The 17995-nt window shown below is 35.0% G+C and overlaps 1 protein-coding gene across 6 annotated transcripts in view; it reads right to left on the bottom strand.

Moving 5' to 3' along the window:
* The window catches only part of ERCC6L2 (ERCC excision repair 6 like 2), a 141931-nt gene that overhangs the window by 49236 nt on the left and 74700 nt on the right, over positions 1–17995 (bottom strand). For 4 of the 6 annotated variants that reach the window (XM_086685173.1, XM_086685172.1, XM_086685171.1 and 1 more), the window contains exons 10-13: positions 16848–16919; positions 16100–16245; positions 13071–13166; positions 4034–4133 (exon numbers count right to left, since the gene is read on the bottom strand). In XM_086685173.1, coding sequence (XP_086541299.1) covers positions 4034–4133; positions 13071–13166; positions 16100–16245; positions 16848–16919 — 414 coding nt within the window. Of the gene's footprint in view, positions 1–4033; positions 4194–13070; positions 13167–16099; positions 16246–16847; positions 16920–17995 lie in introns of those variants that run through there. The other 2 variants (XM_086685175.1, XM_086685174.1) reach the window with 2 other exon arrangements.

The raw sequence follows: 17995 nt of genomic DNA, 5'->3' as shown, positions 1-17995 counted from the left end.
ACAAGGAACAGGATATTGGCATAGTCTCAGAGGATGTCCCCATAAAATACTTACTAAGGGAAAAAATGGTGACTCTGCAGTGAAGAAAGCTGGCAGGCACAAAACTGGTGATCAAGGTTAGCATCACCAATGGTGGGACAGGTCATCACCAGGTGCCTTCTGACCAACGCAATGAGAAGAACATAGAGTCATTTCTGTACTATTCTTGCCAGGGGTTCCTGGCTTGAATCTGGACATGAGGAAACATCAAATGGACCTATTTTAAAAGAGAGCTAACACAAGGAAAGGCCTTACTCTTTTTTTTTTTTTCAACGTTTATTTATTTTTGGGACAGAGAGAGACAGAGCATGAACGGGGGAGGGGCAGAGAGAGAGGGAGACACAGAATCAGAAACAGGCTCCAGGCTCTGAGCCATCAGCCCAGAGCCTGACGCGGGGCTCGAACTCACGGACCGCGAGATCGTGACCTGGCTGAAGTTGGACGCCTAACCGACTGCGCCACCCAGGCACCCCAAGGCCTTACTCTTTAACACTGTGAAGGTCATGAAAGACAAAGGGGGTTTGGGTAACTAACTACTCCAGTTGAAGAAAACTAAACAGACATGAAAAGAAAAAGTTGGTAACCATGATCCTGGATTGGATCCTGAACCAGAAAGGAAAAAGGAGACAAGAAATTGCCAGGAAAGTTAGTGAAATCTGAATGAGTTTTGTGGTTTACAAGGTAATGTTGTATCAATGTTAATTTCTTGATTTGGATAACTGCATTCTGGAGAGGGTAATGGGACAAAGCAAGTGCAAAACAACACACAAAATTGAATGTTTAGAATGCATAAAACTATTTTTATATGTACATCTAAACAGGAGAGTGTCCTTTGGAGGGAATACACACTAGAGAACTTAGAGGTGATAAATCTGCAACTTTCTCTCAAATGGTTCAGAAAAATAAAGATCATGGCTGAGGGAAAGAGAAAAGCAAACGTGATAAATGTTAACAACTGGGAAATTTGGGTGAAGTTAATTGGGTGTTCTTTGTGGTATTCTTGGACTTCTTCTGCCAATACAAATATATTTCTAAATTACATATATATATACATATACATATATATATACACACACACATATATATTCACCTTTCATATATACATGTACACATGTAAAAATGAAAGGTGAATTTCTGAATGCCAAACTTTAGATTATGCTCCAAACATGAAGACAGTTGCTATGTAAGTGATGTTTTTATTTTTTAAAAGTATAAAATGTCTGAATGCATTATCACAACAAATACGAACAAAAACATCAAAGTGAAATTTCCCTTTGAATAATACAGATCATCCTTTATCAGTCTTAGAAACACTGTAATATTTAGGTATATCTTTCTAGATCTTTTTCAGTGCAGTTAGAGCTATTTATATACATATACAGAGATAACTTTATGCATCAACATAACTGATATACTTGTTCTGCAAGTTGTGTTGTTTTGTTTTGTTTTAATCTCACTCAGAAATGTCTTGGAGATCTTGCCAGATCAGTATGTCTGCTCTATAGTTTTTTTTTTCTGCTATTGGGTGTATCAGAATTTATGTTACCATTGTTATTATTGGACATTAAGGCTGTTTCTTTTTTCATTTTTTAAACAAATACTAACAATACCAAATATAAATCCTTGTCATCTTTCACTGTGCATATGTGAGAATATTTCTGTAAGGTAGATAGGGAGAACGTACTATGTGTTTTAATATGTTGTGATATTAGCCTGTAAAATCAGTGTACCAAGTTATATTCTCGAAAGTAGTATATGAGTATCTCTGTACAAATACCCTCACCAATAATGAATATCACCGATCTCCCTGCCTCCCTAAACACATACACACACTCACACACAACCTCACTAAGTCTTTGCAGAATATGTGTAACACATTATTATTTTATATTTCTAAATTACAACTGTGGTTAAGCATCTTTTCATATATGGGTTAACCATTTGTGTTTTTTCTTCAATAAAATGCAAAATTATAGTCTTTTTATTGATTTGTGGAAGTTCTTTATGTATTATAGATGCTAATCCTTTGTTTATCATATGTGGAAACTTTCTTCCTAGACACTTTTTAAATTTGGCTTGTTGTTCCTCTGTCATACATAAGTTTCACATTAAAAATGTAGTTAAATTTACAATATCTGCCTTTAAGACTGTATTGGTTTCCTAAGACTGCTTTAACAAAATGTCACAAACTGGGTGGCTTAAAACAATAGAAATTTATTCTTTCACAGTTGTGGAGGCTAAAGGTCTGTAATCAAGATGCTGGCAGGACCACACTCTCTCTGAAGGTTCTAAGTGAAGACCCTTCCAAATGTCTAGTGGTTGCTGCCAATCTTTGGCATTCTTGGTTTGTGGCTGCACCACTCCAATCCTTGCCTCCTTCATCACCTGGCATTCTCCCTCTGTGTCGGTCTGTATCCAGATTTCCCTCTTATAACGGTATCAGTCACTGGATTAGGGTCCACCCTAATCCAGTATGACCTTATTTTAACTTGATTACATCTGCAAAGACAGACCCTACTTGGTTCAAACGCCAGTCTTTCAATCACATCTACTGCCTTTTCCACACACAACTGCCATATTATCTTTATTTGTGCCTACCAAGTTGTATGGCTGAACCTTCCCTAAATGGCTCACACTTAAAAAAATATTTTAATAAGCACCTAAAGCATACAAAGTTCTGAAAACTGACATTATCCTCATCTTCTGAAGCCTTTTTGTTATTAGTAACATATAATAGGCCATCTTATTTCAATAAATGAGTGAGATAAATAGGCAAATGTATATAAAGTAATGGGACTGAGAAAAATTACTACATGATTGAAGAAAGACTCTTACCTGTGACAAGTCCAAGACAGTATTCTAAAGAACTACTCCTAAGATGAAAAGAATAATGTCCTACTTTTTCCCAAGATTGGTTAAATATACCTGAACAAAATAATGTTCAAGTAGTTGTGCTATACCCAAGAACAAAAAGATGAAAGGTTTCTTATAGAGCTAAGTGCTTTAAGAAAAAACAAAAACTGCTGTGTACAATTCCATTTTTAGAATTAAGAAAATAGCATAAATTTAAGATTGGATCATTCTTAGGTTAACTACCACCACATGTGGCAGATGTTTGCTCTTAAATAGATGCCAACAGAATATATAGGGAGTAATTCAAATTTAACATTTATAATTAAACTTGAGCCTCATTCCAGATCTTCTCAAGTGAGCAATTATAAACTAAATAAATTTTATTTAGAGATATACATGGTGAAGTAATTAATACCGTAAGGATATTAAAGAGTTAATGCAATTTCAGATGAACACTAAAAAAAGCACCAGCACAGTAGTTAATACAGTTGTGTTGTATTCCTATAATACCATTTACTGGGGTATCCCTGGGTCCCAGTTTCATTATGTACAACATGAGATGATTGCATTAGATATCTTTAAGGCATTTTCCCCCAGTTTTCTTCATGTCATGGTACACACGGAAAAGGGTAACATATGAACACCTACCTGGAAAGGTTTCTTAAGGTTGGAAGTCAGTTTAGGTAATCTTGCTGTCCAGAGAGCTGTGTGATCATTGTGTCGGTGCACCTGTGTCCCGCCTGTAGCATATCATTATGTCTTGGCCCACAGGCTGGGAAGCTGTGACCTTGCTACTCAAATTATAGTCTGCAGTAGTGTTGGCACTCCTGGGAGCTTGTTAAAAATTTGAATCTTGGGCTCCACCCAGAGCTACTAAATTACAATCTGTAGTTTGAACATCCCTAAGTAATTCATGTACACATTAAAGCTCAAGAAGCACTACTCGAAGAAAATTTCAGCTCTAAAATTCAATGAAAGTAAGAATCTGTTTTACAGGATTTATTCTACAGTATATTTCATAATCTTATTAAATTCCATATTACAGTTAAAACGAAATTAAAAACATTTTTACACAAATTTCTGGAAGTTTTGATATAGACAAATGTTTACTTCTTAATCTGGAAAAGGGAAATATATTTACCTGCTTGTATACCTGTCGTAAGTACATGATCTCCTCCACAGTTCCCAAAGATATCAGCCTAAACACTTTCACATCCCTGCATTGCCCAATCCTATATGCTCTGTAAAAAGATTTTTAAAAAAGCCAACAAAAAACAAGTGAAGCAAGGTTCAGGAGGTAGCTTTAGGACAAAAAAAAAAAAAAAAAAAAGGAACATTACTAAAATTTTAACTTAAAAAGAAACATATGTGCATATGTTCTATGTTAATTATACCTCAATGACACTGTTTAAAATGGGGGAGGGGAACAGTTAATCAACTGGCAAGCCTACAGAAGTGCAGATTTGCAGCCCTAATTTCACAGAGATTTCTGTCTGAATTCACTCAGTTGACTACCAGCAGCCCAGGTATTTTGACAGGGACTATAGTGCTAATTAGGACAATAATTAGCACTGATTCACCCCACTGGTGAACCATAGATCTAGTCCTGGCAGCTTTTCTCAGGTGAAGGCTTTACTGGATGCTCTGAATGAGGTCACCTGTTTCTAAATACCTGTTACAGTCACAATTTGGGGAATGGGGGTACTGATGTTTGAAACTTAAAATTTGGTGAAAATTTTTGACCTTATAAAGTCACTCTATGTTGTTGTATCTGATGCTCTCTCTGCCTCCTTCACCCAGTACAGTACTCCCAATAGAAAAGGACTTTACTATTAGAGGGTATCTTGGGGCTCTGCACATCTTGTACCCGAAGAGGGGGATGGGGCCTCCTGTGGCACAGCACAGCCAGGGTAAATTACTGCATTCTCACTTTCATCCTGCAGGCTAGATATAGAGGGGCTCATAATCCCTTTCTTTCTCACAGTGGATTTGAGTCTTAAAAATTTTTTTAAATGGATCTAAGGAAATGTCTTTTGGGTGTGTGCTCAATTGTTTCGTAAATAGGATAGATTCTGTTAGAATACATATTCTTTACAGACAAAAACCTTACAACATGTTACTTTAGACCTACGCTTCATCAATTTCTGGGTCCATTAAGTAGGGATATGTTAAGTGATGGTCTTTTTACCATGAAAATAAATACTGAGGAACTGTTATACAGTATGGAGGTCAAAATCTTCCTTTCTCTTCTTGGTTCCTCCTGCCAGAGTCAATTGAAGGGCAGGGAGGAAAAGAGAAATGTTGTTCATTTAGTTTTATTGTCAACTAATTTAAACTGAATACCAAAACACAGTACCCTAGGATAAATAAGATATTAGGTCTTGATATGTTGTTAAGACAAAAGAAAAAAAGTGAAAATTTTTCTGTGGCTTTCATTTGATTATTTTCCTTGATAGCTGTCAGTGGTGTGAAGCTGGTTAAAAGTGTGGGCTCTGTAAGAGCACATGAATTCAGATCCTGAAATCATTGGCTGTGAACTTCAGGAAGTTACTTCAGTTTGTTGTGCCTCAGCTTCCTCACATGTAAAATGGGTAGGATAACACTGCCTATCCCATAAAAGCTTTGATATCAGGGTAATGCTGGCCTCACAGAATGAACTAGGAAGTGTTCAAGTTTTTGTAAGAGCCTGGGGAAGAATGGTATTAATTCTTTTTTAAATGCTTGGTAGCATTCATCAGTGAAGCCATCTGGTCATGGGTTTCTGTTTGTTGGCATTTTTAATTACTGACTCAATCTTCTAGTTGTTGGTCTATTCATATTTTCTATTCATGTTTCAGTCTTGGTAAGTTATATGATTCTTCAAATTTGTTCATTTCATCTGGATCATCCAATTTGCTGATGTACAACCATTTATAGTACTTATAATCCTTTCTATTACATCAATAGTAACATCTCCTTTTCCACTTCTGATTTCAGTTATTTCAGTCTTCTCTTAGTCAATCTAGCTAAAGGTTTGTCAAGTTTGTTGATCATTTTGAAAAAGAGCTCATGGTTTTGTTGTTTTCTATTGTTTTTAGTCTATTTCATTTATCTCTGTTTTATTCATTCATTCATTCATTCATTCATTCATTTATCTCTGTTTTAATCTTTATTACTTCTTTTTGGTAGCCTTAGGTTTAATTTGTTCTTTTTCTAGCTCCTTAAGGTATAAGGTTGGAGAGTTGATTTCAGACCTTTCTTCTTTTTTAATGTGTTTACAGCTATAAAATTAGCACTGCTTTCACTGCATTGAATAAGTTTGAATATGTTGTGTTTTCCTTTTCCTTTTTCTCAATTTTCTAATTTCTTTTGTGATTTCTTTTTAAAACCATTGGATGTTTAAGAGCATGTTGTTTAATTTCAACATATCTGTGGATTTTCCAGTGTTTCTTCTGCTGTTGATTTCTAATTTCATTCTATTGTGTTTGGAAAAGAAACTATAAGATTTCAATCTTTTAAAATTTATTAACATGTTTTGTAACCTAACATATGCCCTATCATGAAGAATGTTCCCTGTGCACTTGAGAAAAATGTGTAATTTCAACAATCTAAAATTGTTGGAAGGAGAATTCTGTATACGTCTGTTAGGTCCAACTTGTCTATAATGTCATTTGAGTCTTTCTTCCCTTATTGATCTTCTGACCAGATGTTCTATCCATTATTGAGAGTGGAGTACTAAAGTCTCCTACTACTATTGTAGAGTTGTGTACTGCTCCTTTCAATTCTGTCAATGTTTGCTTTATATATTTTACAGCTTGTTTATTTGGTATATTTATGTTTCTAATTGTCATAGCTTCTGGGTGAGTTAAATCAAGAATTATCATTGTATACCATCCTTTGTCTCTTATAACAGTTTTCAATTTAAAGTTTATTTTGTCTGATATTAGAATAACTACCCCTCCTGTCTTTTGGTTACTATTTGGATGAAATATCTTTTTTCATCCTTTCACTTTTAACTCATGCATGTCCTTAAACCTAAAGTGAATGTCTTACAGACAGTGTAAGTTGGCATGCCGCATGTTGTTGTTTTTAATTTATCCTGCCAATCTGTATCTTTTGATTGGAAAGTTTAGTCCATTTACATTTAAATGTATTAATGACAGGGAAGGATTTACTTTTGCTATTTTGTTTTCTGTATGTCTCATGGCTATTTTGTCCCTCATTTCCTCCATTACTGCCTTCCTTTGTGTTATGTGATTTTTTAGTGACACATTTTGATTCCTTTCTCATTTCCGTTTGTGTATATTTTATAGATATTTTCTTTATGAAGATTACATATAACATCCAAAAGTTATAACAATCTACCTTAAACTGATACCAACTTAACTTCAATTGCATTAAAAAACTCTCCTTTGCAGCTTTGTCCCCACTTTTGTGCTTGATATCAAAAATTAAATCTTTATATTCATTATTCATTAACACAGACTTATATTTATTTTCATGCATTTGTATTTTATGTTTTTAAAAGATTTTATTTTTAGGTCATCTCAACACCCAGCATGGGGCTTGAACCCACAACCTCAATATCAAGATTGCATGCTCTAGCAACTAAGCCAGCCAGATGCCCCTGCATTGGTCTTTTAAATTAAAAAAAAAAAATAGGGGTGCCTTGGTGGCTCTCAGTCAGTTAAGTGTCCAACTCTTGATTTTGGCTCAGGTAATAATCTCATGGTTCATGAGTTTGAGTGCTATGTTGAGCTCTGTGCTGACAGTGTGGAGCCTGCTTGGGACTCTCTCTGCCCCTACTCACCTCTCAAATAAATAAATAAACTTAAAAACACACTGTGAAAGTTTCATTAAATAAAAAATAAAAAGATTTATAAACCAAAATAATAGTAAGACTGGTTTTTTATATTTGTCCCTGTACTTACTAGCACTGGAGAATCTTATATTTTTATATGGTTTTGAGTCACTGTTAGAGTCCTTTAATTTGAACTTGAAAGTCTCTCAGCATTTCTTTTAGGGAAGGTCGAGTGGTAATAAACTAAGCTTCTGTTTGGGAATGTTTTAGTTTCTCCCTCAGTTTTGAAGGACAGTTTTGGCTGATACAGAATTCTTTGTTGATGTTCTTTTCTTTTGGCACTTTAAACATATCATTCTACTGCCTCCTGGCTTGTAAGGTTTCTGTTGAGAATCTGCTAATAATCTTACTGGGGAATCTCTTGTACACTACAGGTCATTCTTCTCTTGCTGCTTTCAAGATCTGTCTTAGGCTTTCTCCAGTTTGATAACCTGTCTCAGTGTGAGTTTCTTTGGGTTTACCCTGCCTGGTGTTTGTTAAGCTTCCTGTATTTGCATATTAATGTCTTTCCTTTGAATTTGGGACATTATTATTTCAGTCATTATTTCTTCAAATAGCTTTGTCCTTTTCTCTCTCTTCTTTTGTATTCCTACAATGTGTATATTGGTCTATTTAATATGTTCCATGAGTTCCTTAAGCTATGTTCATTTTCCTTTGTTTCAGTCTTTTGGTTTCTTGCTCCTCAGATCTGTCTTCAAGTTTGCTGCCCAAATATGATGACTCTTTCTAGTGACTTTTTTTTTTCATTTCAGTTATTATATTTTTCAGGTTCAGAGTTTCTACTTTGTTCTTTTTATATATACATAATTTCAATCTCTTTGCTAATATTTTAATTTTGTTTATATGTTGTTTTCCTGATTTCCTTTAGATCTTTGTCCATGTTTCCATTTAGCTCTTTAAGATAGTTGTTTTAAACTCTTTGTCTAGTAAGTCCTATGCCTGTGTTTCTTTAGAAGATTTAATTTGTTCCTCTGAATGAGCTAGTTTTCCTCTTTCTTTGTAAATGCCTTGTACTTTTTTGTTAAAAATTGGCCATTGATAAAACAGCCACTTCTAGTCTTTGCAAACTATTATTGAAAACATTCATTAATTAGCAGGCTGTGTCTTGAGTCTTAGGAGGAGCTCAGGGTAAGGATTAAAAAATTGTCTTTGGGGGGCGCCTGGGTGGCTCAGTCCGTTAAGCGGCCAACTTCGGCTCGGGTCATGACTTCGCGGTCTGCGAGTTCGAGCCCCGCGTCAGGCTCTGTGCTGACAGCTCAGAGCCTGGAGCCTGTTTCAGATTCTGTGTCTCCCTCTCTCTGACCCTCCCCCATTCGTGCTCTGTCTCTCTTTGTCTCAAAAATAAATAAACGTTAAAAAAAATTTTTTTTAAAAAAATGTCTTTGGTCATTTTTGGTTATGTGTGACCAGGGCCTGTGTGTTTGGGTGTGTATGTTTTCCGATATCTCCTGTATACACAACTGCTTTTAAATGTCTTACTTTCTCAAAAAGTCTCATCTCAGCCTCTTCTCAGGGCTTTAGATATATTCTACTGTATTCCTCTACTGTAATATACAGTCCCACTACTGCTTTCATGCACAATGGGGCCTATAACTGTCTTCAACAGCTTCTGCCAGTCTGAGATCCAAGCTATGCCACCGTTTCTTACCTAAGCACTGTCAGGTGAAAAAGAAACCATTCCCTCTGGCAGCTCACAGATAGGTTAGAAAGTTGCAAAGGAGTTCCACACTGCTCTTTCCAACCTGAGAGGGAGGGAACAGGGAACTAACTGTTACTTCCTCTTCCTGGCTGTGCTGTGCTGTGCCAGGAAATGGGGTGAGGCAAGAATGGGTAAAAATGCCATGAAATTTCCTACAGTTTTGAATATAGCTTCTTCTTGATTGGGAATTTGCTTGATAACTGTAGACCTTTGATTTAAATAGCTTCCATAAAGTTATTTTAATCAGTGTCTAGTTTTTTAAATCCACCCATGGGGAAACATATACCTAGAGCTTCCAGTCTGCCATCTTGCTGGCATCACTCTTTGATTTCCTCTTTAATACAAGAGTTATTTAAAAATATATTTTATATTTTAAAATATCCATATGGAGAGATTTTTATTAGCTACAAGCTCATTGTTACTTTCTAGGGTCTTGTCTTTTGTATTAATTAGAGGCATGTAATCTAGTCCTTGTGGTTTCTATTAAAATATATTGTTATTTAAAAGTATGCTCTAAAACGTTTTTTGAAAGAGTGGGTATTTTCAGTTATTATATGGTTAAATACATTTATTAAGTTAAAGGCTAAATAACTGTTAATCAAATAATTAATATACTTCCTTTTTTTGCCTAGTTGATCTATTAATCTTTGAGAGAAGGATATTAAGTTTCCCATCATGATTGTAGATTTGCCCATTTCTCATCATAAAAGATTGTCTTTGTTATGTAGTGACTATTATACTTTCCTCATCGATTGTTCCATTTTGTTTTCCTCAATGCATTTGCCTTGAAGTCTATTAATATTTTGCCGTTCTTACTTTTTGTTATCATCTCCCTGATGAGATTTTAAATATATTTTATTTTTAACCTTCTATGTATTTTTGAATTTTATAAATATATAAAATTATATCTATAGCAATAAGCATAAATCTGAATCTAACATTTCATTTTTACCTTCTTTTTTTGTTTAAAAGGAAGTTTTACGTTTGGCTTTATTTCTCACAGTTTACGTTAGGTTTTATATTTGCCATGTTTAGTTTCTTTTACCTCTTGCTATACACTCATATTTCCAATCATTTTACTGAAATAATCACATTTTCTCAGTGATTTTTTAAAGATTTCTTTTAGTTGTGCCTTTAAATTTTTGGCTAAAATTTTAAGAACACTTTTTTTTGGCATAAATTTGAAATCTGACCAGGATATCCAAATTCTTTTTTGATGAAATATAACTTCTAACACAATTACCCCCACCCTCCCAATGTTTTATTGAAATTATATGAAATTTTAGTGTTTGATTCTTATTAATTTTCTTATACCATCCCTTTATATTTCTCAGAATCCTTTCTTTATAACTGCATTAAGTCTCTCAACTAAACCATCAATAATTATTTAGACTTAAATATAAATTTTTCAGTTCCTAGATGTCAACAGATGATTTATTTCCCCTCACATATTGATATATTAGTCATTGATTACAACTATAAGTCAAAATTATTTTCTTGCAGATACATCATATGAATTTTGTCACTTTGACAACTTCTGTTGTCTTCTAGAATTCTATAATGCAGATGAAAAGTCAGTTCTTCAAAGTCTATTTTGCAGGAACAGTGGGATTTGCAGAAATGAGTGGGATTCTCATTTGTTGGTAATCTGTTTTGTTCTTTTTTCTTTTCTTTCTTTTTTTTTTTTTTATAAATAATTTCCTCTCCCTCTTTCTCATTCAGGCATTGTTTAGTCCCCTTATCTTTGGAACTTAGAAATATCAGCAAGATGTGTTTCTGTTTTTTCTCCTGCTCTGTCACTGTGTTTTCAAATATTCATTCCTTTTATTTTCCATATCAATTTTCACTTTCAGTCTTCTCCATTTTATTACTCAGACCTTGTAATGAGTTATTTGGTAACACTTTTAAATTCTAAGCATTTCTAGTTTTCTTTTCCATGCACTTTTTTTCAGGGTGCCCTATTCTTATTTTATTTCCTTCAGGGTCAGTTTTTCATCTTGGCCCTTTTCTTTCATACTGCTGGTTTTATTAAACTGTCTCACAATTATTATTTTTTTTTAATTTTTTTAATGCTTATTTGAGAGAGAGAGAGAAGAGTGTGAGTGGGGTAGGGGCAGAGAGAGAGGATGACACAGAATCCAAAGCAGGCTCCAGGCTCCAAGCCATCGCACAGAACCCAACTCAGGGTTTGAACTCATGAACCATGAGCCAAAGTTGGAAGCTTAACTGACTGAGCCACCTAGGCGCTCCATAAAAGGTCTCATAACTCTTAGTTTTTCATTCATAATTACAAATGAAGAACTGGGTGGACTGCACAGGAAAGCTGGTCTGGATTTCCATGAAGGTACATAAGTCTATTTAATCATTTCCCCGTTTTGTGTTCCACAGAGACCTGGGAAGCAATCCTTCAGGTTCAGTTCTGCTTTATGATCTGATCCTAATGCCCACTGTAAAAACCTTTTGTCAGTCAGATTCCCCACTTATTTATAAAATTTATGAAACAATTCTTTCAGTTTTGATCAAGGGGCATCTGTTGTAGGCCAACCTCTCTTTATATTGGGTATGGGAGAGGAAATTGTTTTAGAGTTAGCACATTAATTAATTTCTAACAAGAATTCACTCTGGTCTGTTTCTACATCCTATAGTTACTGACCCCAAGCTTGAAATTTCTCTGTGCTCTCCTGCTGACTTTGGATTGTGGCTTTTCTCTGCTGGTTTCTTGATTACACAGATGCTGTTGTAAGACAGATTCTGCCTTCTACCTTCTGAGAGTTTCTCCAAACTTCTGATCTACTAGTAGTGACCTTTCCTATCTTCCTGCAGTATGATGTGTTTGTTCCCTTTTTTTTTTTTTTAAGTTTTTACTTATTTATTTTGAGAGAGCGAGCAAGTGCAAATGGGAGAGGGGCAGAGAGAGAGAGAGAATCCCAAGCAGGCACCATGCTGTCAGTGCAGAGCCCGAGATGGGGCTCGAACCCACAGAGCCGTGAGATCATTACTTGAGCCCAGACCAAGAGTTGGACACTTAACTGACTGAGTCACCTGTCCTTCTTAAATCAATCCTGTCAAAATGGGATTCTGAGATAGAAAGAAAATAAATTGCCGCTATCAGCCTGCCATTTGGGTTCAGATCTGAATACAATTTTTAATTACTTTTTTTTTTTTTTTTAAGTAGACTCCATGCCCAGCAGGGCCCAACTCATGACCCTGAGATCAAGAACTGAGCTGAGATCAAGAGTTGGATACTTAGGGGCACCTGGGTGGCTCAGTCGGTTAAGCATCTGACTTCAGCTTAGGTCATGATCTCACAGCTTGTGAGTTCGGGTCTTGCACTGGGCTCTGTGTTGACAGCTCAGAGCCTGGAGCCTGCTTTGGATTCTGTGTCTCCCTCTCTCTCTGCCCCTCACCAGCTCATGCTCGGTCTCTCTCTCAAAAATAAATAAACATTAAAAAAAAAAAAAAAAGAGTTGGACACTTAACTGAGTCACCCAGATGCCCCTTAAATGCAATTTTTTTAAATAAGGTTTTCTCTGTCTTCTAATCATAGTCATATTATAAAAGCAACTTAAGAGAATCACAAGGGGGTATTTTCAGATTCAAAGTATTTGCAAATCACTTTAAATTTTGTCAGTATTATACCTGTCAATTGCTTGAAGATCATTGGCTGGATTCCAAGTAGGATCAAACAATACAACAACATTGGCACCAACAAAATTGAGGCCTAGTCCACCAGCCCTGAGGAAACAGAATTGGGCACATTAAAATAGCAAAAGCATAGTCATTGCCTTCTAATTCAATTGTGCCAGGTTTCTGTAACCAAATCAACACAATACTGCATTAACATCATAAAAGATGATTAAAACACAAACATGCCACAAACAAAACAGCTACAGAATAGTTTTTCTACCATTCTAGAATAATCCTAAAAGAAATTGACCATTAAAGCCCACGTAAATAGGTTGTACTGTTTTTTTTTTTTTTTCATTGTTTTGGATATTCAAATACGATGCTGTAAGGTCTTCCTAACATAATTTTTAAAAATTGTAAGTATGGTCCAACTAAATAAAGTAATATACACATTTTTAAAAACCAAGGCAGGAGTAGATGCACTTCTTACTCCTCTCAGTAAGTACAGCTTAAAATGCTGGGCATCAGGGCGCCTGGGTGGCGCAGTCGGTTAAGCATCCGACTTCAGCCAGGTCACGATCTCGCGGTCCGTGAGTTCGAGCCCCGCGTCAGGCTCTGGGCTGATGGCTCAGAGCCTGGAGCCTGTTTCCGATTCTGTGTCTCCCTCTCTCTCTGCCCCTCCCCCGTTCATGCTCTGTCTCTCTCTGTCCCAAAAATAAATAAACGTTGAAAAAAAAAAAAATTAAAAAAAAAAAAAATGCTGGGCATCATATATAAAATAAATGTAAGACCTGAAAGGCAGAGAGAACAAAGCATGGCTAGAGACTATAAGAACTAAGGAAGGACATGGCAGTGAGTTCTCCAGCTTTGTTTTTGCTTAAAAATCCCAGACTGGGTTCTGGAGAAACCAGCAAACTGGAAATGCCAACAGTCAAGACCAAAAAAAAAAAAAGGCCCAAGAAAAGCCCTTTTCCTTTAGCTAAAGAACCAGGAAAGGTATAGACTTTTAACACAGAAAATGTTAGATAATAACCCGCCTATTTTTGGAAACACCATGAAAAAAAAATCTATGACCTGAATCCCAACCTGGTCAGTAAAGGCTGAGTGAGGAGATTAGATTTCCACTCTTGCTTGACTAAAATGGGGTGCCTCTCACCTCCACTCAGAGGATATCAGAGAAGACTGAGGAGCTGGGACATTCATTTCTGCCCAGCTATAACCCAGTCGCCTCTGTAATGTCAGTGGAGGACGTACAGAAACAGTAATCAAGTGCCTCACTCTTGGGATGTCAATAAAAGCCAAGCAAGAAACATGGATTCCCATCCCTATGTGGCTGGCATGATGTCTGGCTAAAATAGAGGGGGAAAGCCCCTCTATAGATAGATAAGCTCAAAATAAAAAATTACAAAATGTGTGAAGAAACCATGTACCATGAGCAAGAACAAGAGGGAACAACAGAAGGATTAGCAGCCCCAATTCAGGAGTTAACAGAGCAAAAATGCCATTTAAAAAGGGATTTTAAAAAATAATGATTGAAATTACTAAAGAAACAAAAGAAAAGCTAGAAAACATAAAGAACAAAATATAAGTAAAAATGATTAGGCAGATTTGAAAAATACCAATAGGGCTTTAAACATGAAAAATACAGTCTTTAAAAACTCACTAAATGGGTTAAATAGAAATTTCTAACATAGAGATAATTAGGAGCATTATGGCAGATCTCATCAAATTAGATGTGGGTGAGCAGACAAGGAATGGCAGATGACAGCTTGTCTAGAAGTTCGGTACTATTTGAAGTATTGTTGAAGGCATTTGTTACTTTGGAGACATTATTTAAGAAATTAAGCATGTTTATGTACTTTATAAAACTTAACAGAAGACAATATCCTATGTCATTTAATGCTTGTAGGTAAGGGCTCATATGAGAAATTACTTCTTGAATCCATTCACAGGAAAATGGGAATCCAGAGTGCCTCTCAATGCAAGAGTTCAAGGAGAATTTCGGTGTTCAATAGTAAGTAGCGCATTCATCATATATATAATTTTATGCCTCATTTTAAGTAATTTTTTGTTGACTTTTTACATTTTACATGTTTGCTTTTAACTTTTTTTAAAAAAAAAAATTATTATCCTTGAGAGAGACAGCACAAACAGGGGAGGGGCAGAGAGAGGGGACAAAGGATCCAAAGCAGACTCTATGCCAAAGCACCCAGCCTGATGTGGGGCTCAAACTCACAAACTGTGAGATCATGACCTGAGCCAAAGTTGGACGCTCAATGACTGAGCCACCCAGGCACCCTGCTACATTTGTTTTTAAAGTCCTCTGAAATTCTTTTTGCAAGATAGTGGGGGTAAATCTATAAAGTACTTATTACATTAGATGTCAAAAGTTAAGGATTTGTTGCCCCCCAAAAGGGATTAATCTTCTTAGGTGTTTATACTGGCATAAATCTTGCTCTAAAGTGTATATATTCTTTAAAAGGTTTTAATGAGAGATTCATAAATAGGTGTTAGAACTGACTTAACTTTTATAAAACCTATTAATGTAGAGCTGCTATGGTTGAGACCAGGTAGACAGAGGGAGGAAATACCTGGCCCACTAACCCTAGTGAGCTCTCTAGGGCTGCTTGAGCATACTTTAAAAGCCACTGCTACAAATGATTCTTAGTTATTTGATTAATAACTCAATTACTCAATTAAGTCTGACTGTTCTGACCACAGACATGAATAAAAACACTACCACAGAAAATTCCTAGGAGGAAACATCCATTTCTTTTGATTGTTATCTTTATAAACCCAGACATATAAAGAGAATCCAGTGATGATAAGGAAATTGAGAAAAAAGGTTAGGTAAAACTCAAGATATTGTTATTTCAGTCATAATTAATATAATAGCATTTTTGCTGCTTCTCCTCAAAGCCAAATAAAACAAGGCAATATAATCATAACCACTGAAAATTAATCCAGTAATAATTTTTAAATTACCCTAAATCTTAAAAGCAATTACATAAAAATCAAGTTATCAAATTTTATTTTCTTACATTGTGGAGACAAGGCAAATGTTAACATCTTGTGTACTGTTGAACTCTTTCACGATCTTGATTCTTTCCTCTGATTTCGTACTTCCATCAAGTCGTCGGTAATCAAGGCCAGCTGCCATACAGTATTGCTGCAGAACATCAAGTAACTAGAGAAAAGGTATGGAAATGGGCAAAGACAAATGTATGGTTTAATAAATTTCGTACCACTATAGAGAGAAGATTTACTAAGTATTAATAATTGCTGCTCACAAGTTCTTTCTTATAATTACAAGAGCAACAAATATTTTCCTGACTTCTGGCTTATGTATTTCTCCCCACTATCCTGAAACTGACTATAATATTCACCAGTGTTTGTTTTTTAAATCAATCTTTCAGGGAAAAAAAAAATCAAACTTTATTTTTTTTTGAAACTAAAACCAAATAAAAAGTATTGGCCAAATAATTTATGTAAGTGAATTTCATTATTTGTGCTATTTTCCAAGTTCTAAAATCTCTTACATGCCTTAAAGAACACTTTAATTAATAAAAACATCAACAGAGAATTAAAAATCTTTGAGTTTGCTCTTTGACAGTAATCTTGATATCATTGAGATTTAAGTGTCTGTTTTAAAAGTTGCTTATGTCACTACTATTTTCTACAGTATGTATAAGATAAAACTGTGGCTGGACACTGTTATGTCTCTTAGGATTTATGCCTCAAGAGTTAGGGCTGGGCCAATTAAGAGTATATACTTCAGAAGGAACTTACCTTGGTGGAAAAGGAGAAAAGAAGTATTTTATCTTTGTTTTTCCTACAATGATTTAAAAGCTGCTGAAGGACCTAGAAATGAACCACAGAAATCAACCACCAATGAACCAGTTCCAACTAAAAGCACACTTTATACATATACACATCACTAGAGAATTTCTTAAAAATTATTTTTATACAACATAACCTCAGTCCTCTTTCCTAATTCCCTTCATTTTTGCCAAGTTAGAGAAATAAAGTATTAGATATTACATGAAATGTTATTCATCATCATACTGTCAATAATGAGGTAAGGTTCCCAAAGACTTTTGTTTCATCTCATCTGGTTTTAATAAAAAAGAAACATTTTAGATTATGGGATGCATTTAAATGAATTAATTTAATTTCCAAAAAACACTTTCTTTATACCTACAATATGTTCAGAAACTAAATTACAGAACAGCATTCCTTTTAGGAAGTATTTAAATTTTTTCTAGATAGACGTAATGAAATGTGTTTAATTACATCTAGGTCTTGATATTTGTTTTCTTAAAATAATCAGTCACATATACACCTCTTCTTATTTTATCCTCTCTGCTTCTCTATTTACAGTAAGTCCTGACTTCCAGATTTGATTCTGACCTCAAAATGTCAATAATTTGCCCCAAATACAGTGCTTTTAGGGAGGAAGCAAATAATCCAAACCTGTGTATAACAGTATCACTGTTATTTTTAAAATAGGCATTTCCACATCTGGCAGTGACAGTTCCAGAACACTGTGGAAAAGTAATCCACAAAGGAAAGAAAAGGAATTTTCTGTACTAAGCCTAAAGTTTTTCTGAATTATGCAATAAACACTTCAATTTTGTTTATTCACTGATAAGCATTTAAACTTAAACAAAAAATCATATTCAATATAACACTCTTTTAATAATTGACTAAGAGAAGATATTGTGCTAACTCTGACCCCCATGGTCCAATCCCTCAGGAAAAGCTATAGAAAAAAAAAAAGCTACTCAAATAACCAAACGGTGATAAAAATGTCACAGATCAAGTCAACATAATTTTAATACTTGCAAAACTTATAAAGTAAGTTTTGCATTAACTTTATTTTTTAATAAAATAACTGATTCTGTATAAAGGATGTGCATTTGAACTTCACATAATAC

This window comes from Puma concolor, chromosome D4 (assembly GCF_028749965.1).
Source record: "Puma concolor isolate L17-30 chromosome D4, mPumCon1.1.hap2, whole genome shotgun sequence".
Taxonomy (NCBI): Eukaryota; Metazoa; Chordata; class Mammalia; order Carnivora; family Felidae; genus Puma; species Puma concolor.
Note: the sequence above shows the minus strand (reverse complement) of the source record. Positions and strands in the feature narration are given on the sequence as shown.